The sequence below is a fragment of the Podarcis filfolensis genome, assembly GCF_964270895.1.
Source record: "Podarcis filfolensis genome assembly, chromosome: 7".
Taxonomy (NCBI): Eukaryota; Metazoa; Chordata; class Lepidosauria; order Squamata; family Lacertidae; genus Podarcis; species Podarcis filfolensis.
The window spans coordinates 75045565-75073117 of NC_139603.1; the positions used below are offsets into that span (position 1 = coordinate 75045565).

The window sequence follows — 27553 nt, forward strand, 5'->3', positions numbered from 1 at the left end:
GGCATGCAAATGGAAGAAATAAATGAGATAAATATGCCTGGATAGCTCAGTTGAGCGTGGTGTTAATAATGCCAAGGTTGCTGGTTCAATTCCCATATGGGACAGCTGCATATTCCTGCGTTGTAGGGGGGTTGGACTAGATGACCCTCAGGGTCCCTTCCATTTCCCGGTCTCTGTCATTCTTGCTGTTGCCCGTTCAGAAGAAACAACCAATAAAACTGCAGCAGGAATGCCAAGTTTGGCTTTCCTGTGACAGTGCAGAAAGGGCACTTCTCTAGTTAAACTAAACCGATCCTACACAATACTGTTTCACTGTTGAGATTCAGGACAATGCTTTTCCTCCCAGCAACTCAGCCAGGTTCAGTTTTTGAAGCAGGCATCCAATGCCTTTGTTCAGATGTGCTTGTGCTGCTTACAGATCCCGTTATTTTGCGGGCCAAGGTCCTGACCTAAAAGGGCTTTACCCAATTTAACAGATGGCTATTTCTGGCCATGAAAACAACACTTAACCGTCTGCAGAGCTGAAACAGACCGGGGGGGGGGGCGGGTTCTGGGGGAGGAATCTGTAAGAAAGGATACAGGAAAGGACAAAAAGGGAACAAATTTACAGCTCCTCCATTAACAATAAAAAGCACAGGGAAAATTGGTGCACACATGTTGCTAAATACCATCTTTGGATTTTGCCTTGTAAAAGATAATGGCATTAAAGAAATCCCTGCTGAAAATTAAATCTAAAAAGATGTTTTTTCTGTTTCTAACATTAGTGTGTAGGCTTGCCACAATTCCACTTTTATTGGGAACACACACACACACTTCTGCTAATTCAAGTCAACTCTCATTCAAGGGGGGGGGGCCGCAAATCCAATATGGGCTGAACAGGGGAACTTCTCACCAAAGGAATGTGTGTTGCATTAGATAAGCTTCACATTTCATCTAGTTCATGGGTAGCCAATAGGGTGCCCATCAGAAGTTACTGGGCTACAACACCCACCATCCCTCCTCACTGGCCATGCTGGCAGAGGCTGAGGGGAGCTGGAGTCCATCAACATCTGGAGAGAACCATGTCGGCTGCAACTGAGTTAGCATAACCGAATGAGAATTAAGGGGGGGGGGTGTGCGCGCACACACACACACTAGAGAAGGGCCAAATGCAGATATAATGATGGCCCCTTGCAAACCATGGTTTAGAAACGGAGAGAAAGTCTGCATTCCTCTCTTTTTTCCCTCAGGACAGTGCTAACCACCATCAAAAGTTAAGATGTGCCAACCATGGTTCCCTCATATACCAGCACTCGAAAACATGGTTTGAAGTGTGGTTGATGAGGGAATCTGAATAGCATTAACCATGGTTTGATGGTTTGATGGTGGCCTTGGGCTTACATACATTCCTTCCTTGCCTTGCATGTGCAAACCATTTCTGGTTTGCAGCAACCTAGACTTTGTCATTATTTCTGAACCAAACCCAAATTGCTTAGAAGAACAGGGCCCCAAACCATAGTTCGATGGGGCTTCTGAAAGCCATGGTTAGCAGGGTTTGGACTAAACAGGAAACCATGGTTTGCGGCAAACTAGGATAATAACAGTCCCCATCAGCTGTGGAGTAACAGAAATTGAAATTACTAGTGCTGATAATACTAAATCATACTTTTAACATCACACCTTAACAGTCCCAGAGAGAGAGAAATGTGTGCGTGTGAGGGTTTGTAACATGCACCCACAGCTCTACAAAAATCCTTTTGAAAATGCGGCAGACTCGTTTTGTTTCCCATCAGAGTTCCTTGTTAGTTTTCTGTCATCTTCCTCTTGAATCTACTCTATGTCCTACTAAGCGCCTCACCCCACCCCACCCCAGACAGACCAATCAAAAGGCCATCAAAATGTCTTGGGGGCACAAAAGCCTGCCATTAGAAGAGAGGGCTTTGCAATTCTACTTCTTCAGAAAAGCGATTTATCCAGAAAGGTTCCCTAAAAGACCTCATTCACCAGGCATGACAAGAATACTGATTTACCCACCGCAAAGCCCCCAAGAAGCCACTAGTCTGCACGAGGCAACTTTTCCCTGGAAGTGGAACAGCTTCTCATTTGTCATGGTGTCATTTTTTCTTACACCAGGCCCAGTAACAAAGAAACGTTATTTCCTCAGGGGAGAAAAGTTATAGAGGCGGTGAAGGTCTTTCCTCTGCCCCATTCCTCACATGTGCACACAACCCCCTCCCGAGCGACCCACTGTCTCCCCCCTCAAGAGCCAAGGTCAGACAAAGCCTGGGCACTGAGACCGCCAACGCCTCAACTAATATCTGAGAACAGTTACTCACCTCTAGCGTGGTCAATACAATCTTCTCAACCGAAGAAAAATAAGCCTCCCACAAGAACTGTGTCTGCTGTCTAAGTGCTAGGATTTTATCCTGATGGATAGACCTGATTGTAGAAGGGATCTGTAATACAACGTTGAAACAAATCAGACAGTGTAGAAAACATTGCAACCCGAGAACATTAAGGCACTTCTGGGGGCCTTTCCAGATGATCCGTTTACGGCACAATCAGTTTAGGTTTTATAGATCAGCGCATAGTGCATTTGGCTCCCATTTGAAGCACACAATCCACACTGTCAAACAACAGCAGCGGCCGTGATAGCAGTAATTGGAAATTGAATTATACAGGCTGCTTGTTTGTGCTGCTGTCTCTCTGTCCCACTTCCGACTGGACAGGCTGTGCTTCCCGCACTTCTGAGAGTTTGCAAAATCAGAGACTTTTCCAGAACAAGATCGGTTAGCAACCTTACCCTGCCGGGGAGATCTCTTTTACCAAGTTAACAGCACGCTGCCACTCTTTCCCTTCAGCTTTAAAATAGTTGTGAGAATTTAGCATCAGTGCCCTGTAGTTGTTATTCTTATTTTGGGGTTCCAGTGCCCTCAGTGTGGGTGCCCTATAATCTTTCAAAATCAGAAAGGTTCAGTTCCGTTCTCATTTCCCCCTTCTTTCCAGCAGTAGGAAGCTGGCTTGACTAGACAAGCAACCCCAACGGAGGTCATATGACCTGACAGATATGACCCCTCAGATATGGTCCAATTACAGGCCAACCACTTTCTCCAAATCCTGCCTTAGCCCTACGATCTTTGGACATAGACTTAGGCTCCACGCTCTGCCACGATGAATAGTACGCTTCTTACTGACTGTGGCACGATTAATGATAGACCAGAAATGGAAGAACCAGAATGAAATACCCCTGAACATATGGGGAAATAATATCAGGGAAACGGCAATATCTGAGCATCTCACCAGACGCAGGAGGGCCATTAAAGACATAATAATAAGAGACACTTTCCAAGAAACGTGGACCCCTTTCTTTTATGTTAATGACCAAAATCAAGACCTCCTTATTCTCAATAAGAACCACTCAATACTCTCAATGGAGAGGTTATGTTATGTCTGAATGTTGACTGTGTTTAGTGTATGTCTAGAGACAAGGGGTAAAACAAACACCATTAGTTGTACTGCTAGATAATTGTTTAATGGTTGTTGTATTTGTTTCAAAACCAATAACATTTTGTTTTTAAAAAAGATACGATCCTGTACTGTCAATATATGAACTAGCTCAATGTGCTTCATTCCCAGTTCACCATGGCCACCCTTAGGAAAAGTGGTTTAACTAGGTTAGGGATTGTCAAGATGGTGGCCTCCAGATACAGGACACGGGTGGCACTGTGGTCTAAACCACTGAGCCTCTTGGGCTTGCCGATCAGAAGGTCAGCAGTTTGAATCCCCACAATGGGGTGATATAAGTGAAGGAACTTCTCTGACAGGTGAGCTCCCGTTGCTCTGTCCCAGCTCCTGCCAATTTAGCAGTTTGAAAGCACGCCAGTGCAAGTAGATAAATAGGTACCACTGTGGCAGGAAGAGGAACTGCATTTCCATGTGCTCTGGTTTCCGTCACGGATTCTGTTGCACCAGAAGCGGTTTAGTCATGCTGGCCACATGACCTGGAAAGCTATCTGTGGACAAATGCTGGCTCCCTCAGCCTGAAAAGTGAGATGAGCACCGCACCCCATAGTCGCCTTTGACTGGACTTAACTGTCCAGGGTCCTTTACCTTTAACCTCCAGATATTCCCGGACTCTAGCTCTCGTCAGCCTTGCCAGCTGGGACTATGGGTGCTGCAGTCCAGCAATATCCGGAAAGCACCACATTGGCTACCCATGGAGACTAGATCACACGTGGCCAAAAACTAGATCATAGCATGAGTCTGTCAATGTAGGCCAATGGGGCATCTTCTCCAACGTTCTGCTCTCACAGTGGCTAACCAGACGCCCGTGGGAAGCCTGCAAGCGGACGTGAACACAACACTCTGCCCACCTATGACTCATAGCAACTTATTCAGAGTCACGCTGATAGTGGAGGTAGAATTTAGCCATTGCGGCTAGTGGCCATCGATACTAGATTTCCAGGGTACCACCTAACGCCTGCTGTTTCCAAGAATCCATGCAAAGAATGCAGGACTAACTAGACTTCGATCTATATCCAGCCAGGCTGGATTGTGTTCTTAAAAGCAGGAGTACCTACTTGGGACCAGTTAACCCAGCTGAGTTATGCTTTAATACCTTCCCAAGTGTACATTCTTGCTTTCTAATTCTTACACTCATTGGTAGACCGCAGGGATTCGTGTTCCACAAACAAACAAGGGGGAAAAGAAAGAAATAGACCATGCAAGATTGAGGTTTGCCCAACTCATGGCCTTCAGGCACCTTGCAGACTCATTCAAGGAATATGTGCGGACACAGCAAAATAAATGCACCCAGGTACTTTTCTGTTCTTCACTTTCTGCTGTTTATTTAGACAAGCTTATCTGAAGGGGGCGGGGGTGCAGAAATAAATCCTTCCTTTTGTTTGGAGCATAGTGTTTTCTCATTAGAGGGCTCCGTTCCCTCTAAGCCTTTCAAATATTCATATATTTTTTCATATATTCTTTCCTGACTAATTATGCACAAGGCAAGCACCTATGTTTGCTTTTGATTTGTGCTGCTCTGCATTTTCCTCTTAGATATTAGATTACACACAGCGAATGCTTTCTCACTCACGCACACCCTTCTCACTTATCGGAGGGGGTTGGGGGAAAATCCATTTCCCAATAAAATATTCTTAATTAGAATACATCTGTTCTCTGCATAGCCTCTTGGGAGGGGCAGCCGGAACAGCTTGGTGGCAAGGATCTCCTTATGTCAAGCACAGATTTCATATAGACTTGGCATCAAGTTCAACTAAAAGCAGCTCAGTTTGAAATGCCCAACTTTCCTGAGATTGCTTCAGCAAAACATTAAGCCCATAATGAATGTCAGGTGTGAAACAAAAGGTCCCAAGACAATGGGATAGGTTGCTGAACTACAAAGCGGGTTCTCCTTCATGGAGAGCACGTGTTGCGGTGGGAGCAACCATGACATTCCCTGTTGCTGGGCAGGTTAGTTTGGGTGGCCACGGATTTGATGGGCACCTCCAATGTTGCTGGGGAAAATTGATTGTTGCAATTTTATTTGATTGATGGGGGTGCTATATAGGTCCCTGTGCGCAGCGTTGAGCTTCTTCTTTTCACTGCGCACATTGGATTACCCGCCCACCCTCCCTTTATTTAGGGTTTGTTTGCGCTGACCTTGCTATGCCTGTCATGGGGTCGCCTGCCTCGGAGCGGGGGCCTGGTAGGAATTTTGTCCATTTGGCTGATTGGCTGGTGCCATTTGGTTTTTGCCTAATGTGTAGCAAATCGTCACAACTTGTAAGGTTGCAGTTAGGCATTGGTTAATTTTTTGGTTGGTGAAGGGGCATGGATTGGCTGTGCCTGCCCCTCCAATGCTGCTGCTGCAAAGGTATTCCATTAAAGGAATCCAAGGGCTCGCCATGCTTTTGTCCGTATCCCTGGCAAAGGGCTAGGGCCATGCAAGAACCCCAGGGAGCATTTGGGGAGAGGGGAGAGCCTGGTGCCCAGCTTTTTCTCTCCCCAAAATTGTTTACCCCTACTGACTTCCGCATGGGTGTGGTTGTCACTTCTGTTCCTACCTCCAAGTGGGAACAGATAGTCGCTAACCAATGCCTAAGCAACCACTCACTTACTGTAATTCAATAAAGTTGTGGCCAAAATTATGCCAAAAACCAAAACAAAAATGGCCAGGAGGAGGAGAACAGCCAGATATATCAACTGTTCATAGCCAGACCAGGACTGCTGAGACCCTGGTTATTATGCAGAAGGTGCATTTTTCCTATGATGCTAAGAGTATTATTTAAAAACTGCTCAGTTGCCTTTCCAAATAACCTCTTCCTAAGGCAGATCGCAACAGATCATCTAATACCCAAACCTAACTGTGCAATCAGAAGCGAGTCCCATGTATCCAGTGAGGGTTAATCACGAGTAAGCGCATTTATAATTGCAGCCTACTTTCACTTATTTTTTTCACTAAACCGGTATTTTGAATTGCTCTTGCAGCCTTGCTCATGGCTAAAACGTTATAGGGCAAAGATATCTGGGCAATATGTACAGGTAGAATGTTTAATAGCCACATGCATTTGGAGACAGGTTTTTGCGATGTTTAAGCGTATGCATTTTTACTTGTTAGGCAGCTATTTTTGTAGTATAAATTTGCATTGATCGCATTAAGTTATTTTTGCCCAAGCGCTTTCAGCCGAATCTTTTGATATATACCTGTGTGTGCAACGAAGAAGCATCAAATCCATTAGACAGAGCGAGCCATTCATATTTGCAAAGCAGGGGAAAAGCTTATTTTATAAACTATATATTTTTGTGTGAGTTGATTCGCTTCTAACAGATGGGAGCCGAAACCAGAGCTCCCATTTTTTAACCGTGCTTGGCTATTTGCTATTAATCTTCTTGGCCCAGAAGTTGGGTGTGGGAAATGATGGATCTGTGCTGATCTGCCACAAATACACTAGAATTATTAGAAAGGGATGACGTTTTAATAGCAGGTCATTTGTGTAATAATGGGGAAGAGAAGGTGGGGAGGGGGAATGACTTTTGCATTAAAAAAAGGAGGGTAGGATGGGGGAGAGAGAGAGAGAGAGAGAGAGAGAGAGAGAGAGAGAGAGAGAGACAGAGAGAGCGTCTAACTGGTTCAAGCTTCCCTGGAGTGGGAGCCGGTGCAAGGATGAAGAGAATATGTAAATAAAAACATCCGAGCTAGTCTAAAAATGAGAAATGGGAAACTGTAACACAACAAAAACATTTCCCAGAGCAGACATTCTGGCTCAGCGCCAGGTCTTTAAAAACCACTGTTAATAATGGCGTAGTAGCTTGCCTTGGTAAGGAAGCAGCTGTGAAGAGAATCAATTCTGCATTACAAGAACAGGACAAAGATTTGGAACATTAATGTCCTCATGTGGGGAGGCAAAAGGGTGGGGGGGGGGGAGAAGAGAGGGAGACCTGGAATCCTCCCTTCCCTTTGCCTTCTGCAACCAGAAAGCCCAGATCCTGCAGCTGGGTCATGCAGATTTTCAAAATTTGCAAGATTTAGATATTTTGGTTGCATGGCAGGGGCCATAACCAAGCAATAGAGCTGTGCTGGACTGCTGGATAGCTCAGCTGGTTCAAGTGTGGATAACACCAAGGTTGCAGGTTTGATCCCCATATGGGATAGCTGTACACAGTGGTACCTCGGGTTAAGTACTTAATTCGTTCCGGAGATCCGTACTTAACCTGAAACTGTTCTTAACCTGAAGCACCACTTTAGCACGCTGCCGGAGCACGATTTCTGTTCTCATCCTGAAGCAAAGTTCTTTACCTGAAGCACTATTTCTGGGTTAGTGGAGTATGTAACCTGAAGCGTGTGTAACCTGAAGCGTATGTAACCTGAGGTACCACTGTATTCCTGCATTGCAGAGGGTTGGACTTGATGATCCTAGCTTTACAAGTCTTTGATTCTATGCTTTGCATGCGAAAGGACCCCAGTTTCAGTTCCTGGCATCCGGATGCATCCAGATGCAGGGATTTGCCCCTGTTTCCATGAGGTTGGAAGAGCAGACAGAGGTGCATAAAATCAGGACCGGCAGGGAGAAAATGAATAGGGTGAATTTTCTCTTCCTCTCTTGCTGTCAGACCTGGGGGATTCCCCCCCCCCCCCCCCGTAGCATCAAAGAGCAAGGAAGAAACAAGAAAGTATTTATGGTTTTATTCAGTCATTGTGGTGCAAGACAAAGAATCCTGTCCTTTACTCCATAGTGACATTGCTCACTCTGAGCTCCTGCCCTTCTCTCCCCAGCAACAGCCCTTGGCACTTCGGGGGGGGGGAGTAGTCAAATGTCCTTGAGCCCATTGCTCTTGAACTCTAATTGGGCGATGAGATCTCGGGGAGTTTGGCTCTTCTATGCTTTCTAAGCTGGCTGTTCTCCCCCTCTTTCTCCTAACACCTCATAACTAGCAGCAGTTCTGAGTTCTGCTGTAATTCAATCCTGTCTCCCTCTTTTCTGGAAGCTACTGGAGAAGGGGGGGGCAATCTCCACCATTCCCCGTCCTCCACCAAGGGAAGCAGGACAAGTAGGGAGCGATCTCCAACCCTCCGTCTCCCCCTCCTCTTCGGTCCAGTCCCTGACAATACTGGAACTGTGGGTCATCCAATTAAGACGAATGGTAGGAGATTCGGGACAGACCGAACAGAAGGCTGCTTCACACAGGGCGTAATTCAATGGCAGAACCTGCTACTTGCAAGGAACAGCAATGGTCACCAACTTGGATGGTTTTCATGGGAGGTTAGATAAATTCATGGAGCCTTGTGCTATTAATGACGATCGGTTAGGATGGTCGTGCACTGCCTCAAGAGCCGGAGGCAATATGCCCCTGAATACTAGTGAATATAGTTAAAGTTATGGTTTTCCCAGTAGTGATGTATGGAAGTGAGAGCTGGACCATAAAGAAGGCTGATCGCCGAAGAATTGATGCTTTTGAATTATGTGCTGGAGGACACTCTTGAGAGTCCCATGGACTGCAAGAAGATCCAACCTCTCCATTCTTAAGGAAATCAGCCCTAAGTGCTCACTGGAAGGACAGATCGTGAAGCTGAGGCTCCAATACTTTGGCCACTTCATGAGAAGAGAAGACTCCCTGGAAAAGACCCTGATGTTGGGAAAGATGGAGGGCACAAGGAGAAGGGGACGACAGAGGACGAGATGGTTGGACAGTGTTCTCGAAGCTACCAACGTGAGTTTGACCAAACTGTGGGAGGCAGTGGAAGACAGGAGTGCCTGGCGTGCTCTGGTCCATGGGGTCATGAAGAGACGGGCAAGACTAAATGACTGAACAACAACAACAACAACAACAACAACAACAACAAAATGGGAGCAGGTCCACTGCTTTCAGTACGTCCACAAGTATCTGGTGGGCCGCCGTGGAAACGAAAAGGCCTTGAGCCCTAGGGCTCACCTTGTCTTCATGCATTACAGAATGGTGTATTTCAAATTACTGGAGAAGGAGGAATGGTATCTTAAGATGTTGGAATATGCAGCGTTAGCAGGTCTGATCAAGATGACAGAACGTACAAAGAAGATTGGAAAATATTTGTAGATTGTATTAAAAGTCAGTGTCAGCAGGTAAATACATTAGCAGGATTAGAGTAGATTCAGAGGTATAAGGAAAAGTGAGGTAAAAAAGAAGACGAGAGGGGAAGGTATGGAATATTTAGCATATGCAGAGTAGATGGGTAACTGAAGACACCATGGAAGGAGGGGGAGGGAAATCGAGACTATTGGGAGTGTTTGGTGGTCATTGTATAAATGTGAAATATGTAACAGAAAAGCAAATAAAATTTTTATATACAAAATGGTATCTTTGTGTGGGCCTGACATGACTGTGTAGCTTGGCTGGTCTCACTTTCTCTTCCCAAGAAACTACTGGTTTGCAATAATTGGCCCATGGAAGAGGCGAAAAAGATCAAAGGGACATGTCCATCCTTTCCCCATGTTTCTACATCATATCCGATCGTGAAGCCATTCTGAGCTGTCCCCAAATAATGTCTTGCAGTGTGGAATACTATTGCACCCAACTTCCTGTCCCCCTGGAGAAAGGGGAATAGGAGACTAGGAAGGGTCTGGTGTCTTGTTTTGAGGAATATGAACTTTGAAAATTCCCGTACTGATCTGCAGCTCTCGGACTAATGTGTGGATTGGAACTTAGCTACCCACCAGAATCTACCTTCCGAATGTTTAAGCCATCAAAACACACATATAAATGCGTACTTTGAATGAAAAGTACACGTCTGCACCTCAAAACACCTATTTAAATCTGTCGACTTCAACAGGTCTCTTGTGAGGGTGAATTAAGTCAGATACCAGCCATTGAGACCGTTCAGAACCATGAATATCCTGGAAGTTGAAAGAAACTTTTCCCTTCCACCAAGCACTTTGCAACTCAGAAGCTGGTGTGCATTTCTCTAAAAAAGAAATGAACCGCTTGTACATTTTTAACCAAGACATTTGGAGGCCTGAGTGACCTTCATGTCAGAAAGTGAATGATGCCTTATTAAATGAGTTAATATTCACAATGACACAGACAAATCCCTCCTGATAAAAATCTCTTTTATAGCCGTGACCTTTCGGATACATCTTTCCTGGAAGTGTGGGAAATGGCTGCCACTGTCAACCACTCTGACGAAGGCCGCGGTTTCTCCCTCCCCTCCCCCCGCCTTACCTGTAATAACAATCTCTCATCCCCTATGACGGCAGCTTGATTCCAATCAATCACTTCGGAGAATGGCAGCTCCCATCCATTGCTGAGCATCACAGGAACACAGGCAGCCTGCGTAGGCAATCATTAAAATCAGGAAAATGGAAACAATTGCAGCAAAGGCACGCTGGCCCTTCCAAGGCTCCGTGGCAATGAAATTGCAGCCTATTCTGCAGAAATGGGACTTTAATAGAGAATTATGTTGAAAAGTATTGTGGGACCATTGCGATGCCACATTCTGAGGATCACTGAACCTTGGGTCTGACAGGTCCACTATTGGAAGGCTCATATACTCAGACCACAGAGACAGAGTGGGAAGCCTATCAATGGAGTGGCCCTTGTTTATTCCCTCTAATGCCTGGCTACTTGCATGGGTGCACACAGATTGGTACAGGCCCATTGGTACACCCCTGTGTGGGCTTGCTGTTGGGTCAGAAGGTCCAGCAAATGCAGAACACGGCAGCTACGTTGCTGCGTGGGCCACCCTATCGCAATCATATTGCACCGGTTCTGGAGGGTTTGCCATGGCTACTAATTGGCTACTGAGCCAAAACGAAGGTGCTTATTATTTTTTAAAAAATAAAAAATAGGATTTTTATATTAAAGATTTTCAAAACACAGAAAAGTACATGGCACCTCCACTTTCAATTCACAGAGCCTTTTTCACGGTTCATTTACACATAGTGAGAGACGCCTTTGTCATAGACATCTTGCACTTGGGGGAAAAGAGAGGGGAGAGAGAGAGATGGGGGTGTTGTTCTCTCATTCTGTCACACAGTGTTAGCGTAGGGGGTTGTGTCAGCATCATGCGGGTAGGTTCTTTGTGTGTGTATACACCCACCCACCCACTGAGAGAGGTTACAAGGGATGAAGGTGCTTTTGTTGATATACAATGCCCTAACGACTTCAGGTCTGGATAGCTGGAGGAAGGCCTGCACCCACAAAAGACCTTCCTGCATGTCAAGGTCCTCAGAAAAGGCTCTCCTGGTTTTACCGACCCCAGCTGAATCACCTTCCATGGCAACCCAGTGGAGAGGGCCTTCTCTGTGGTGGCACCCAGCCTATGGAATTCCATATCCTCTAAAGAAAGTGGGCCTAAACTCTGATGAGCTTTTGGTGCCTCCTTAAAACTCACCTGTTCACCCAAGCTGGCTATTAATTCCTAGCTTGGTTATATCAGTGATTAGAATTTTAGATTTTAATATATGGATTCCATTGTGTTCTATTTATATCTCTCGGTAGCTCCAGCACCCTCAGAGTGTGGGGGAATTCCAGCCGGGAACAGACCTTTCCGGAAGCCCTTCTCCACAGGGCTGCTTCCAGCAACTTTTTACTTCGCTCATATTCTCTATCTTTGCCTTTGATGGTTCAGGCGTTTTGTTTTGTGGGATCCAAATTTGTAAACGCGGCATCTTTCCTTTTAAAGGCATGGCCTCCTGCACCTCCACTTGTGTGCCATGGTAACAGGCTCATTTCCTTTCCATTCACAACTGTGCCATTCACAACTGACCCTACCGTTTCCAGTGCCTGCTGTTTTGAAATCCTGGTGGATCAATGCGGGGTCAAGGACAGACGTCACCGCGGCAAAGAAGAACCCCCCCGACCCCAGCCTTTTGCTGCAGAGATGCCCTTTATTTTTTAACAGTTATTTTCATGCCATTTTAACCCTGGGCGTGCTCTCCCCTGCAGATCGCTTCCCTGTCGCCTGCCTGTTCAAAATCCAACCTAATTGATGCCGTCACTTAAAACTTACTTAGTATGCAATGTGAAAACCCGGGCAGAATTTATAGGCAATTTTGTCTCGGCTGAATTAAAACAATGAGCTGTATTATTTATTTCCTCCTAACTTCCTGGTTAGATGAAGTCAGTGTTTCTCCAGGAATATAGATTCTCTCTACCCCACCACCCAGCACGCACTCCCCAAGTTCAACAGACCCTCTTAGGCTAAGTTAGGGTTACCAGACGTCACCGGTTCCCGGGGACAGTCCCCGGATTTACAAATCTGTCCCCAGACAAATTCCATCCCTGGAATGTCCCCAGATTTGCAACTCCGTCCCCGGGAAACGTGGCAGCGGCAGCCTGGTAGCGCAGTTGGCTCTGGCTGGCTTCAGGAGCTGCTCGCTATTTGCTGCTGCCGCCACTGCCAAAGGTGAACCGGGGACATCTGGTGGTAAAGATCTCCTGCCCCCTTCCCCTTTGTTTTGACAGATCGGGGGAGGCTCAGGAATCGCGGGCGGATGGCTGTTGCCCAGGAGGGGCACAAAGTGTGCAGTTTCTCTGCCAGGCAAGATGCAAAGCCCTTCTTTAGCACCCTGTGAAACATAAATGCGCAAAGTTTTTTTAAAAAAAACTGGGCAATGGCTGCTCGCCTGCGACTCCCGAGCCTTCCCCGATCTGTCAAAACAAAGGGGGAAGGGGGGGGGGCAGGAGATCAGGGAAGGTTTGGGAGTCACAGGCAGGCGGCACGCCGTTGCACAGTTTTTTAAAAAAAACTGTGCATTTATGTTTCACACGGTGCGAAAGAAGGGCTTTGCACCTTTATACAATATGCATGTGTGCTTTGGCCCAGGGTCCTTTGCCTCACCATCCCCACTACTGACTCCCTGTTGCTACTCAGCTTCAAATAAGTAAGTAAGTAAGTAAGTAAGTGTCCCCGGATTCATTGAAAAAAATCTGGTAACCATAGGCTAAGTCAACCCAGCTTTGGTGCGGGCAAAATAGCTGCCAACTGCTCCTGAAGTAGGAACGCTGGATTATGGACTATTAGGGAAATGAAATCTCCAATCCGCCTTCCTCTTGCCTGGCTATCACGCAGCACAGAATTCCAGCTGACAGGAGTGCTAAACGGCTCTAAGTCTCCAGTCAAACGGTTGATCTTACCTGCAGGGCCTCCAGGAACCTGAAGGATCCCAGCCTCCGGCCACGAGGGACGAGACAGAAAGTGGCATTGTGCAGCATTTCACGATAATCATACCTAACAGGAGACAGAGAGGGGGAAAATAATAAATTAACAATGAGCCCGGGAGTAACTGTGCATGCAAATGTAAACATCTGGTGCGGCACATCTGGTTAGACTCATCGCCGGACCAGCTCACATCTGCAAAGCTGGCATCGCATAAGGGGAGACACAACAGGAACAAAAGCAAAAAAAGAGAAAGGAAAACAAATGTAGATGGCAATATGAAAGCAACTGAGTGAGCTGAACTGAGTCCCCGTCCTCGGTGCTGGATTTACATATAAGCTAAACAAGCTATAGCTTAGGGCCCCACTCTCTTGGGGGCCCCCAAAAAAACTTAAAGAAAAGAAAAACACCTGGGTGTACATTTCCAAAATATAAGATAAAAACCAAATAAAATAAAACCTACATACAGAAACAGTGTTTTGTGTTGTGTAGGTTCCTACGATGTAAGTAATGGTGCCCCGCTTTCTAGCCTGCTCCCTAAAATATCACTGGTTTGCTCATTTCTATATATAGGCAATGACAAACCTAGACAGCATCTTAAAAAGCAAAGACATCACCTTGCTGACAAAGGTCCGTATGGTTAAAGCTATGGTTTTCCCAGTAGTGATGTATGGAAGTGAGAGCTGGACCATAAAGAAGGCTGATCGCCGAAGAATTGATGCTTTTGAATTATAGTGCTGGAGGAGACTCTTGAGAGTCCCATGGACTGCAAGAAGATCCAACCTATCCATTCTGAATGAAATCAACCCTGAGTGCTCACTGGAAGGACAGATCCTGAAGCTGAGGCTCCAATACTTTGGCCACCTCATGAGAAGAGAAGACTCCCTGGAAAAGACCCTCATGTTGGGAAAGATTGAGGGCACAAGGAGAAGAGGACGACAGAGGACGAGATGGTTGGACAGTGTTCTCAAGGCTACCAGCATGAGTTTGACCAAACTGTGGGAGGCAGTGGAAGACAGGAGTGCCTGGCATGCTCTGGTCCATGGGGTCATGAAGAGTCGGACACGACTAAACAACAACAACAACAATATATAGGGTGCCTACATTCTGCATGTGGAAAGGGCTTTAGATACCTATTAGGTCCATAAATTACCATATAGCATATATTCAACACAAAAAACAGCACAGACAATTTGTTGTTGATAAAGGACAGGTGGACACAGAAAGGACCCCATTACCTTCAGTAGCTTAGCGCCTCATCAAATCTAAATCCGGCCCTGGCCGTCCTACAGATTATTTCTGTTTAAAAGCAATGGAGGACGGGCAGACAAAAAATGGGGGGTCAAGGAGGGTCGGTTGTGGTGGTGGGGGGGAGTGGTAAATGTCCCTATTTTCACCTGAGGAATGTTGGAGGGTGCGGAGTTTGCAGTGCAATGCTGTCACTGGTAAGAGAAGCAGAGAATAGGGGCGACTTTTAACAGAGGTTCAAGGAGACAGGGAGACTGAATGCAGGGAGAGAAAACATGAGAGAAAACAGAAATGGAGAAGAATTTGGTTTGGTCCACATTTTTAACTGAATGGCCCTCATTTTTACCTCCTGGGTTTGTACATCAATTTGAATGCAATTCTTTGGCATTCACTTAAAATCATCACAGATTATTGCGGAAACAGGGTAGGCCAAACACATGGAAAAGTGACGTGTGTCAGAAATAGACGACCCATCTCACTAAAAGGGAACCCGGGCTTGGAATTTGTCCTGCTTTGCTGTTCTTTGTAAACGCGACAAACACTGCAAACATTGTCTATTTTTCTCGTCTTGGGATTTTTGGTTTCACATTGTAAACTACCCTTGGGAGAAGCTGGGATTAATATTATGTCTTCATATTAAACAACACAAAAAACATACAGCATCTCTTTTGACTAAGCAGCAGAACAAAAACCATTTGTTGTTTGGAAAACGGTCTTGAGATGCATTTCTGATGTCAACAGATGCTATTGCAATTTTTGTCGCTAGAATGATCTTGGGGTGAGGAAGACTGGCTCCGATTAATGTCGGATTGTTATCATTTTTTAATAAATCCACGTTTGGAATATGTGATTAATGAATTGATTTAATGCACCCCATTAAGTCACTCATGCTTTCCATTCTGGAAATATTGATGCAAAAGTTGCCCCACGAAGGCATCAATTTATTGTCACTGGAGAAAGAGGCTTGACAACCAATACAGCCAAGCAAGAGCAACCAGGCACCAATACAATCTCACCTTAATCAACATAGTAAAGGATGAAAAATGGCTAGAAAGAGTCAGATCGTGTAACTGTGGGCCAGCAGGGGACAAATTAGCTGGGCTAGGGAGGGAGTAAGAGCAGTGTGTGTGTTGTGATGCAAGACTGGTTTGGAGAAGAAATTTTGGCAATTAAACACAGAGGACCGGTGACCCCCGTTTCTCAAAATTAAAGCGTTTAGCTAGACCCTACTGCTTTCTTTCCAATTCCATCAATCATTTCAGAACCATTTACCAAAAACACACATCAAATCCCTAACAGTTTCAAGCCAGTTATTAGCTAATTGTGCTTTTGGCAAACCTGCAAATGGCTCTCAACTTGCCAGCCTGCTGGTTCCAGAGACAAAAAAGGATCAAGATTGAATCTCTCCTTGCCCCCGCCCCCCGCCCCACCTCACATCCCTTAAACACACACACACATGCACCTTCCTTTTCGACAGAGATTTCTGTACTCTGCAAATAGTATAGTAAAATAGTAAATTTTTTACTTTGACAGTAAAATCCTGCACAAAAACTTCGCAATGTTAATAATCTCATTTAATCATAGCCTGCAGACACTGAATGTTTTAAAGGTATATTCTCTCTCTCTCTCTCTCTCTCTCTCTCTCTCTCTCTCTCTCTCTCTTTCTCTCTCTCTCTCTCTCTCTGTGTGTGTGTGTGATACATTTCTACTGTACATGGACATATGCATTTCTGCTTTTATATTTAGTCTCAAGAGGCTGTGAAGACTGCAGTAAACAAATTTTCAGTTACAGGCCCCATCATTAGGAGAGTCCCATTTGCTGAAAGTAGTGTGTATAACCAGCATCTTAAAAAGCAGAGACATCACCTTGCCAACAAAGGTCCGTATAGTAAAAGCTATGGGTTTCCCAGTAGTGATGTATGGAAGTGAGAGCTGGGCCATAAAGAAGGCTGATCGCCAAAGAATTGATGCTTTTGAATTATGGTGTTGGAGGAGATTCTTGAGAGTCCCATGGACTGCAAGAAGATCAAACCTCTCCATTCTTAAGGAAATCAGCCCTGAGTGCTCACTGGAAGGACAGATCCTGAAGCTGAGGCTCCAATACTTTGGCCGCCTCATGAGAAGAGAAGACTCCCTGGAAAAGACCATGATGTTGGGAAAGATGGAGGGCAGAAGGAGAAGGGGACGATAGAGGACGAGATGGTTGGACAGTGTTCTCGAAGCTACCAGCATGAGTTTGACCAAACTGCGGGAGGCAGTGGAAGACAGGAGTGTCTGGCGTGCTCTGGTCCATGGGGTCACGAAGAGTCGGACACGACTAAACGACTAAACAACAAGTGTGTATAACTTGCATGGGAATAAGTGTGGTTGTATGGGAAAAAGCCGCTTGGAACAGATTAAGAGTCCCTCCACCACCATGACCCAATGTAATTCCAAACTACAGAAGATGCAACTGATAGGCTGTATTAAAAAAGAATAAAACCCGGTAATCTCATCCCCTGTCTCCCTTTCTTATATCACCTTTTAAAATCAACTTTTTCTTGAACCTTCTCCCTTAGATTTACACAAAACATTGTGACAAACTATAGCTGCAATGATGCACTGTTACGCTGATCCAATTCTAACCAGCCAACCAAATCCATATACAGTGTGCATGGAGAGAATTCTAGGAAGTCTACTATGAACAAGTGACAACTGACTCCCAAAATGCCCGTATCTTAGAATCACAGCATTGTAGAGTTGGAAGGGACCACAAATGTCATACCCCCCCCGATATTTTTTTGCCCAAGGTGGGGCTCAAACATACGACCCTGAGATTAAATGTCTTATGCTCTGCTGACTGAGCTACCCCAGCTGCTGCATCTGTTCCTTTCAACAGCACTGAAATTTGCAGAAACCAGCAGGCGAGGCTTTTCCAGATGTGGTGAGTATCATACCATCTTCTCATGCCTGCACATCTGGCTGCACTTGGAAGCACAGGAGCAAGGGCTAGTAAAAAAAGCTGCCAGTAAAACACTGGAAAGGGACGAACAGAAGCGCCTGTGAGCTCTCGTTTGCAGGCACGACGCCATTCTGTGTCACCAGGCTTATAAAACAGGGCAGCACGTACTCTGCACTGGAATAAAATTAAATCTAGCCACCTAGGCATTCCAAATTCAGCACAACGGTAAAGCCAAATCCCACAATCTGCATAGGTTATGCAAACTGGGAGAATGCCAAATTGCTTTTATTTTGCAACCTTTATGCATTTTCAGCAATTGTTTGCTTAGTCACGGAATGAGCCACAAGAGACCCCCAGACCTCAGCCTCCAACCACTGGAGATCTTATTTAGCTAGGCAGCCACCCACCTGGTTTCTGAAGTTCCTCAAGCATATCTCCACATCCATAAGGACCAGAAACTTGCCATAAAAACGGAAAAGAGAAGAAAGAAAGCAGAGCTATTCAGGAAACCGGACCCAGATTTCGTACCACATTCTGCTTTCCTGAGGAATCACAGCATACATCCCACCCTGCTTATATCAGCAGGATAATTAACAACACCGATTTCTTTTTCTCCGCATGGACAGCAGATTGACCTTACAATTCAACAGCTTGCTTGGCACCATTCATGGGAGGAAAGCCACATTAAGAAGAGACAGTTAAAAAACCGAAGTTGCTATCTCCCCATTTCTAAGCACCGGCCTTTTTCTTCCCCTCAGTGTTTGTCGCACGATGGGAAAGTTTAACATGTACTAGAATAGCTTCCCCCTTTAGGGCTAATATATGCCAGTCCTATATTTCCCATCATTACTGTGCTAAAAATGTGAAAATCCAGTTAATGTTCTGGATAGCTACAAGCTCTGCAAAATGTCAGTTTTAGAGACGACATAAGAAAGAAAGAAATTCAAACACTTTTTTAAAAAGCAGGCTGAGAAATGTGAATGTGGCAAATTTCCTCTGCTGGAACATCTTTCCTCCCCTATAAACTCGTCTGCTACCGAGATGCAGAACCTGAGGTTTTTAATGCTGTGTCACCGAAAGTCTAACCACCTACCTCTACCCTTCAAACATGGATAGCCGTGTGAGATGCTCAAAGAAGAGCATGATGGGAATATCTACACTTGCTGTTGGTCCAAGCTGGGGAAGGCTTCATAGCTCATTGGTAGAGCTTTCGCCTTGCACGCAAAACATCCCAGGGTTCAGTCTGACTTGTAACTGGCACCCCCTTTGTATAGGGCATACTAGAGATGGGAACACAACTTCCTCTCTTCCCAGGTCTCACTCCTCTTGTCCTATGTGACATGCTTTGTTGGGCTCTGGAGAAAAGGAGAAGTTGTCTTTCCCTTTCTTTGGCTGCGTTGGTGCAAGGCAGGCCCAGAGGGGGAGCCCACCCCCTCATCGCAGTCTCCGTCTGCTTGGGAGGGATCCAGAGGTAGAGGCTGGAGGGGGAAAGCAGGGGTCAGTTTCATCTCCAGCTAGATCAGAGGAACTCTGTTGTGTCGTTACTTTCTGTGAATAACATCTAATCGCATTACGAGTCTCAATTTATTTCCTGCCCTGTGCTTGCCCGACAGCTCCTTGACACCTACTGTACCAAGGAAAAATTCACGTTTACAGTGGTGCCTCAGGTTAAGAACTTAATTCGTTCTGGAGGTCCATTCTTAACCTGAAACTGTTCTTAATCTGAGGTACCACTTTAGCTAATGGGGCCTCCTGCTGCCGCCGCGCCGCTGGAGCACGATTTCTGTTCTCATCCTGAAGCAAAGTTCTTAACCCAAGGTACTTTTTCTGGGTTAGCGGAGTCTGTAACCTGAAGCGTCTGTAACCTGAGGTACCACTGTATAGGAATCGTCCCCTGTCCTAACTGGAGAAGTCTGAGACTGAACCTGGGAACTTCTTGAACACCAAACATGTGCTTTGCCACTGGGCTGCAGACCCTCCCCAAGAAAGCAGAAGAGCATAGCTAAAGGATGGCCAGTTGGCCACCTCTCCTTTACCTCCTTCAAGTGGAAAAACGGGCCTGGTTTGGTCCACCTGTATACCTACTGTCTCATCTCTATCTAGATCCGCTCGTGCTTGCAGACCTCACACAGCATTTTGGCAGCAGTTTCTATAGGTTAATTATGAATGGTGAGTAATTTGGGAATTCCAAAAGAGGGAAAAAAGAGAAAGAGTTGGCACCATGCGTGCGTTCACATCTTATTAAGAGCTGAATATCTTTAACAATATCCTACTTAGGAGCTGTCCCTGAAGGGACAGGAGATAGACAGTTGGTAACCTTTTAAGAGAAATGGATTAGTTCATTATATTAGACTTGGAAGGCGATCAAGGAAAATTTGAGGCCACTTTTGGAATACAATCACGATATGAAGGTAAAGTAGGGGCGGGGACTACCCAGAGACATTTTAATCAAATTATACAGCAATGGACTTAAGAAACTAATTGAGCAAGCCTTATGGCAAAATAAAATAAAACGGGGGGAATAAAAATCTAAGTCTGCTTTAATCAGGCAAATATCCAAGTGTTTTTTTGAACTTCTCGCCAGAAACATTAAAGAAGCACGCAGTGCAGTCCCTGCTGCGTTGACCCACTCAGTGAGACCCACTGAGCTCATTGAGGCGACTCCCTAGTGAGTTTGCTTTAGGATTGCAACGGGAGACAGCTTTAAAGTCTGGGAGTACAGGCTCAGCACAAAACAAAATCAGTTTGCAAGGTGCGTTTTCCACCAGAATAAATTCATTTTACATGGGGAGAAGGACTGGGGGTGGGTGTTTGTGTGCGTGCAGGGCCGTTTCAAGGGAATGTTGAGGTTGGGACTCCAAGAAAGGCGAAGGGCCCGCTGAGCCCAATGCCCAGGTAGATTAGAGGCAGCATGAGGGAACCGAAAATAAATGCCATAGATATCTACCCTATTGAGTCATGCAAACCAACCCAAAGGGTAACGCTTCTGCCGTCAAGCGCTGCCCCGTGTGGTGAACCACTGAACTGCAAGTAGCGGCTTGTCTCTGTCAGGAGTCATCTGGTGAACCAATCAAGTAAGAAGTATAAATGGGTCCCTTTCGCAGCACTGAGGCCTCCCTGAGGTTTTGTCAAGACATTGAGGAGAACCACGGGACAGAACACCTCCCTGTTCCTGCCAGGGAAAAAGGGGTGAGTAAAGATCTACATCTGGAACAAGGGAGGGGATAAAGATCTACATCAGGATCTGCTGATCCCTGGGGATTCTGTCGCCTCATGGGTGGGCCGGCCCTGGGGAAAGGAGGTAGCTCACTGGTAGGGCATCCGCTCTACTTGCAGAAGGTCCCAGATCCCTGATATCTCCAGGGAGGGTTGGGAGACACCCTGGAGAGCTACTGCCAATAGGTGTAGACAATACTGAACTAGATGGACCAATGATGTGGGTCAGTAGAAGGCAACTCCATGTGTTCCCATGACTAGGCCCAAGCTTTGGCTTTTGTTCTACAGGTCTAGCTTTCCGATTCTGACTGCTCTTTGATTTTGACTTTACAGCTCCTGGTTCCTGGCTCCTAATTCAGTCCACCACACATAGTACAGCCCTGACAAGGTCATATGAGGAAGAAATAAATTGTAAATGTGTCCACTCTGCCTTTTGACTTGTGCACTTGAGCACCAGCTATCCACCCTCTGCCCCAACAGACCAGGGCAAAAGCACCCAAGAACACTTACTCCTAAACATGGGACTTTACAGAGCAATGGAGAATAATAATAATAATAATAATAATAATAATAATAATAATAATACGAGAGCAGAAATTTAATTTTAGGAGCTTGACGCAGCACAAAGGATGAGCTATCAGTCTGACACACATCCCCCCCTTCCATCTGTGAAAAGCTTCTTGAATGTGTGAAGTGGTTATGCAAACGGCAACCTTTCACCAAGGTCCCTTTGTAGGAACCTGAATCACAGCCTCTTAACAGAGCAAAAATGCATCAACAGCCAGCCTGGTAGCAGATTGTGGGATAACAAGCATCTAAGAGGTTCCATTTGGACAGAGATGTTTTGTCTGTTGCATGAAAGATTCAAATGCTCCCACCCACCTCGGCTCTTATTACATCTAGCTGAAAATCTAAACACTGGCGTGCAATTTCTGAAATATCCCAATTACCAGTAATTTTTATGCTGAAAAAGTGCTCTCTCTTAGCTGGATCTAGGCAAAAGTGTGAAGTGTGAGAATCTCAGGTCCCCATGTCTTATGCGGTGGGGAATCAAGGGCAGAGTAGCATCTTGTATGCTGATTTACATCTGGGGTAACCTAACGTGGTGTTCTCCCCATACAGTTGGACTACAGGTCCCATCATCCTTGATCACTGGCATTGCTGTCTGGGGTTGATGGGAGTTGGAAGCGGTGTTAGAAATTAGCCAGGCGCCAGATGCATTTTGCGACTGGTGCAGGTCCAATGGTGACCATGTGGACATCTCTGGATGCCAGGTTGATGACTGACATCTCTATTCCCCCACCCCCAAGTAAGCAGAAGAGCTTATTTATTGCATTTATATCTCACCTTTTTCTCCCGTCCATGGTTCACCCCCTCCCTCAGTTAGTCCCTACAACGACCCTGTGAGGTAGGTTAAGAGGCTGTGACTGGCCCAAGGTCACCCACAGAACTTCCTGAGTGAGGATTTGAACCCTGGCCTCCTAGGTGCTAGTCTGACACTCTAACCACTACACCACCCTGGCTTCCTAGAGTACTTATGCTATGGGGCAGGCCAATAAATTAAGTAGGTAAATAAATAAGGGGAAAACAAAATGTCACTGAGAGAAGGATCTGAAATATTTTCCTTGAAGCTTGAATTTGTTTTATTCTGGATTGTTTCATTTGATGTTTTGATGTGTTGTAAACCGCTTTGAGATTTTTTTCTTTAAAATCTAAAGCAGTATAGAAAATAATGATACCTGAATCATGATATCTGAAGGAGCGTCTCCACCCCTATCCTTCTACCCGGACACTGAGGTCCAGCTCTGAGGGCCTTCTGGCGGTTCCCTCACTGCGAGAAGCCAAGTTACAGGGAACCAGGCAGAGGGCCTTCTCGGTAGTGGCGCCCGCCCTGGGGAACGCCCTCCCACCAGATGTCGAAGAGAACAACAACTACCAGACTTTTAGACGACATCGGAAGGCAGCCCTGTTTAGGGAAGCTTTTAATGGGCTTCTTGCCCTGCCAGACAAATCTAGAGATATCTTTCTGCCACTTCTTGAAACAATCCATCTTGTCCACAATTTGCAATGTTTGAAACAAAAACAGCATTCTAGGCAATACATTCATCTTTATAGCTGCAATTCGTCCCAACAAGGAAAGCTTCAAATTTGACCAAATTTCTAAGTCTTTTTTCACTTCCGTCCAACATTTTTCATAATTATCCTTAAATAAGTTCCCATTTTTTGCTGTCATGTTAATCCCCAAGTATTTCACTTGTATTTTAATGTTTGATGCATTACTGTATTTTAATATTGTGTTGGAAGCCGCCCAGAGTGGCTGGGGAGGCCCAGCCAGATAGGTGGGGTATAAATGATAAATTATTATTATTATTATTATTATTATTATTATTATTATTATTATTGAGAATAATGATTACAATCATCATCATCATCCCACTGGAAAAAAGGCACATAGACATACTGTTGTGGTGACCACAACCTAGGTTTAAGGTGCCATTTGGTGATTAGCTTACACACCTGAGTTTCTAACTCTGGTTGGAAGCCAACAATGCTTGAAGAACACCATGTTGACTACCTCTGTTCTAAGTACACCCCTTTAAAAAATGACACTTTAACTATAGGGAAATGCATATTTTGAAAACGACACTGCAAGAGTAAACCCTACACAAATCCCGAGTGGAGTCCCTAAAACAGTTGGATGGAGCCTTGTACGTCTCCTTCCTGCAACTCCTGCAGCCGAGCTGCTTCCAAACATATTGCTCTGCTTTCCTTTCCTGATGCTGCCAATGCAACGATTTGACTTCACCCCTAGAGGCACACTCCATTGTCTCTCGAAACAGACTGATGATGCCAATGGTATGGAAGATGAGGGCAAGTGCTTCACCTGTCTGGTTGGCTTCAGATTATTTGGGTAGCTATGTTGTTGTTCCTAGTGTGTGAAGAGATCCATTTCGTGGAAGAAAGAGCAACTATATAGCCTTTTCGATCTAATTCTAAGGACATACATATGGCAGACTGTGGAAGCAGAGCTTGGTTTGTACATCCTCCCAGCTGTGTGGAAAGCTCTGTCCCAGTGCTTGGGAATAAAGTGGTTCAGTTTAACAAAGTTCACCAAATTAATTCAAAAATCTCTGAATTAAACCTGAAAGTAGTTCCCATACTTGCTGGGTGAAATGAACTTGACCTAAGTTAGTTTTGGGGTGGAACTTTGAATGATTTCTAGTTAATCTTTAAGTGTGTGTGTGTGTGTGTGTGTGTGTGTGTGTGTGTGTGTGTGTTTATTCTTTAGACTCTTGGGGCTTTCAAGCTTAAAGATCAAACCTGCAGGGGGAAATTAATTAACCGATTCACATTCCACTACCTGCGTGCTTTGATGGGTTTTTAAAAGCCTTCTTAAGTATATTTTATACTTCAGCACAGCAGCCTGCAACATTCTGAACACTGAATTTTGGTGTGTGTGCCAAGGAATATTTGGGTGAACTCAAAGTGAACTGTGAACTGAACTCTTTCATTTCGTAAAGGGTCAAACACGAACTGGAATTAGTTCCTTTTTGGACATGCTGAACTTGAACTAGTTCCTTTCAGAAAGGGACTTCCTATGCTAAGCTCGTTCCCAAATGTGGGGCTGTAGATCGATGAATAAGCCATAAAACTGGGGAATAAGGTCTCGTTCTCCCTCAGGTCAAGCTGCAATGGCAGTCTTGGGTGGACATTACCCTGCAGGAGTATATATTCCCAAATGCTTTCAAGTACTTTTATTAGCCATTTTATTCTCGCTGTTGGGGTCTGAGCAAACAGCCCTCCTTCCCCGCCCTGCCATCATTCCACAAATATCCGTCACACATTTTATTAGCTTTCAGCCTGCTTTCCATAATGATTAAGTGGTGCATGCTTTCAGCTAATACCTTTTTAGGCAGTATAAACAAATGGCCCTATTTGTAATCAATTCTAATTTATTCACACTTTAATTGAAATATCCCTCCTTCCCACCACCCATAGCTGAGAAAACATACACGACCTCATCCATCACGCAGGTGTAAACACCAAAGTGCTGTGCTGGCAATTATCAGAATGCACAACATTCCTGTAATTTCAACTTCTCGATCTAACACGCTGCTTTGGGAGGGGGGGGGGGAGAAAGTATCAGTCCTGTCAATCAATGCTTGGATTAGGCAGCGGCTCTGAATTCCCGAATAGTCATTATCCCAACCCGTAGAAGCAAACAGCAAGGGTTCTGCATCAATTAATCAGCCATAACTTACATTCCTCCCCAGTGTTTAAGGCTTCTCCCTCGTCGCTACACTGAAGAGATTATAAACTACCCAGGGAACCATTTTAATTCATAATGGCCATGATTCCTCAGTCCCCTGCTAATTTTAGCCTTGATCGTGTCTAAAATCATGGAGTTTCACTCTAGATGGTGAACCCGTCTAGCTAGTTCTGCGATTGCCAGTATTAATGGTCTCAATGTTTCATGTTTTAGAAGATGAATCTGAGATCCCTACACCACAACTCGCCAGCTAGTCTAAAGATCCATGAATGACCTTGGGAACTAGAGGTCAGTAGAGTTCAAAATTTGCAGATCTGGTGGTCTTTACTTTTAAGCCTCAGTCTGAAAGAGAGAATCATGCGCAAAAGGTGGGATATAAATGCAATAAATAACATTTATTATTATTATTCTTTATTAGATTGATACTTCATGTTCTCTTCCAAAGGAGTCCAGGGCAACGTACATATCACTAGCAATACAATCAGAAGCTGTAAGAAACAACCTTCTCAAACAGTTTAGAACAACCTTCTGTAAAAGTTTGTAACTCCCGAATACAACTACATACTCTCAACTAATAATTTCAAGGCTGCCAGGGACAGAACTTTCAGCCATCAAATGCCTAGGTAAAATGGGATGTTTAAAATTTCCCCCTAAAAGTTAATAGTGGGGGAGACTGTATAAATAAAAATCATGGGACCCTCTTGAAAAATGGTATCCACCTGCTTCTTTCTTTTAGAAGCACGCTCAACTTATACAGGAAATAGTTAGTTATGGCAATGGCTTCAGCCGCACATCACAGCAGGCCCCTGTTAAATAGCTTGCTGTGAATGATCAGATGGTACCCACCTTATTCATCCCATTGGATTAAAATTATGTCTGGCAATTTGCTGTCAAGGTTTTTCCTGTGCCTCCCAAGGATTTAGTGTGGCTTGTTGCTTCCCCATTTGTGCTAGGGGAAGAGCAAAACGGGAAGACCTGCTTGCTCACAGTAAGCAAATAACCATGGTTTACTGTGACATGTGGACCAACCTAATGTCACATAGGTTAGGTTAAGACTCAGATCATGATTCACCACAAACTGAAGACCAGTTTGGTGGTTACCTTCAGCAAACCCCTTCCTCGCCAAACTGGGTGCCCAAGAGCTCTTGAACACTGCACAGATTTTCTGGTCAAAATGTGAACATTCAGTTCACATGGATTGCTGACGTGGACTATTGTGTCTCACTATGTGAATGGACGGGGGTCCAGAACACGCCTCACAATCTCCTGGGACTGCAAGCTACAGAACAATCAGAAAGTTTGAGGTCCTGTAGGTTGTCTAGGCCAACTTATTTCCTGCTCAGTGGAAGGAAACCAAAGTTAGAGCATTCCGAACAGATGGCTGTCCAGTCTCTGGTTGAGATCTCCATTGATGACGAGCCCACCACCTCTCTAGGTAAGTGGTTCTACTCCTGAACTGCTCTTACCACCAAGAGATTTCTGGCCAACCCTAATCTACACTCCTGTAGCTTAATCCCATTCTATCTAGACCTCTCCTCTTGCGCACCAGAGGACCAGAATTTGCTGTCTTCTATGTATCAGACTTTTGGACATCATAAGATTTGTAGTTCATTGTAGTTCAAGATTTCACTGTCCACAATTGCTGCTCTTGTAGCTCTAGGCTTTAGTGTGAAAGCCACCAAGTTAGAGCAGGCTCTCGGACGTTATCTTGGAAATTCTAACAGCCACCCCTTCATTTTCCTCCAAGATATATCTCAAAAGAGAAGCCAAGGCCAGCAAGGAGTTCAAGTCCGACAAAATGCATTTCACAAGCACCATACTTAATCGGCTGTCGGATGCAGTGAAGCAGGTTAACATTGCCAGCCGGCTGCCTGCTGTGGCAGTAGGAAACATCCTACTAAAGGTTTTACCTCTCCTCCCCACTGTTTTCTGAGCCAAAAAAAAAACACAAAAAAAATGGCGGCGGGGGGGGGGAGAGCTGCTGTGGCAAGCACCCAAATCTTTCCAGTTCTCCTTTCCTGAAAATGCACACTCTGTAGGAAAAAAAGCATATACTATCATCCCAAATACAGCATCTGGATCAGTTAAAGTGTCGCAACAGCTAAAGTAATTAAATACACATGATACTTCAGGGCAAAACGGCAAGAGTTCTTCCTTATTTTTTCTAGCGTATTAAGTTTCAGCTATTAACCAATCGGGAAGTTTGCAGCACATGAATTCTTAATGCAGATAGTTCAGAACTACCGAAGAGAGAAAGAGCGAGGCG

General features: G+C 45.1%; 1 protein-coding gene across 1 annotated transcript in view; it reads right to left on the reverse strand.

Annotated features, from left to right (window-relative positions):
- EXT1 (exostosin glycosyltransferase 1) overlaps positions 1-27553 on the reverse strand; it is a 260149-nt gene that overhangs the window by 24406 nt on the left and 208190 nt on the right. The window contains exons 2-4 of the mRNA XM_083622026.1: positions 13591-13684; positions 10675-10782; positions 2316-2435 (exon numbers count right to left, since the gene is read on the reverse strand). Coding sequence (XP_083478152.1) covers positions 2316-2435; positions 10675-10782; positions 13591-13684 — 322 coding nt within the window. The remainder of the gene's footprint in view (positions 1-2315; positions 2436-10674; positions 10783-13590; positions 13685-27553) is intronic.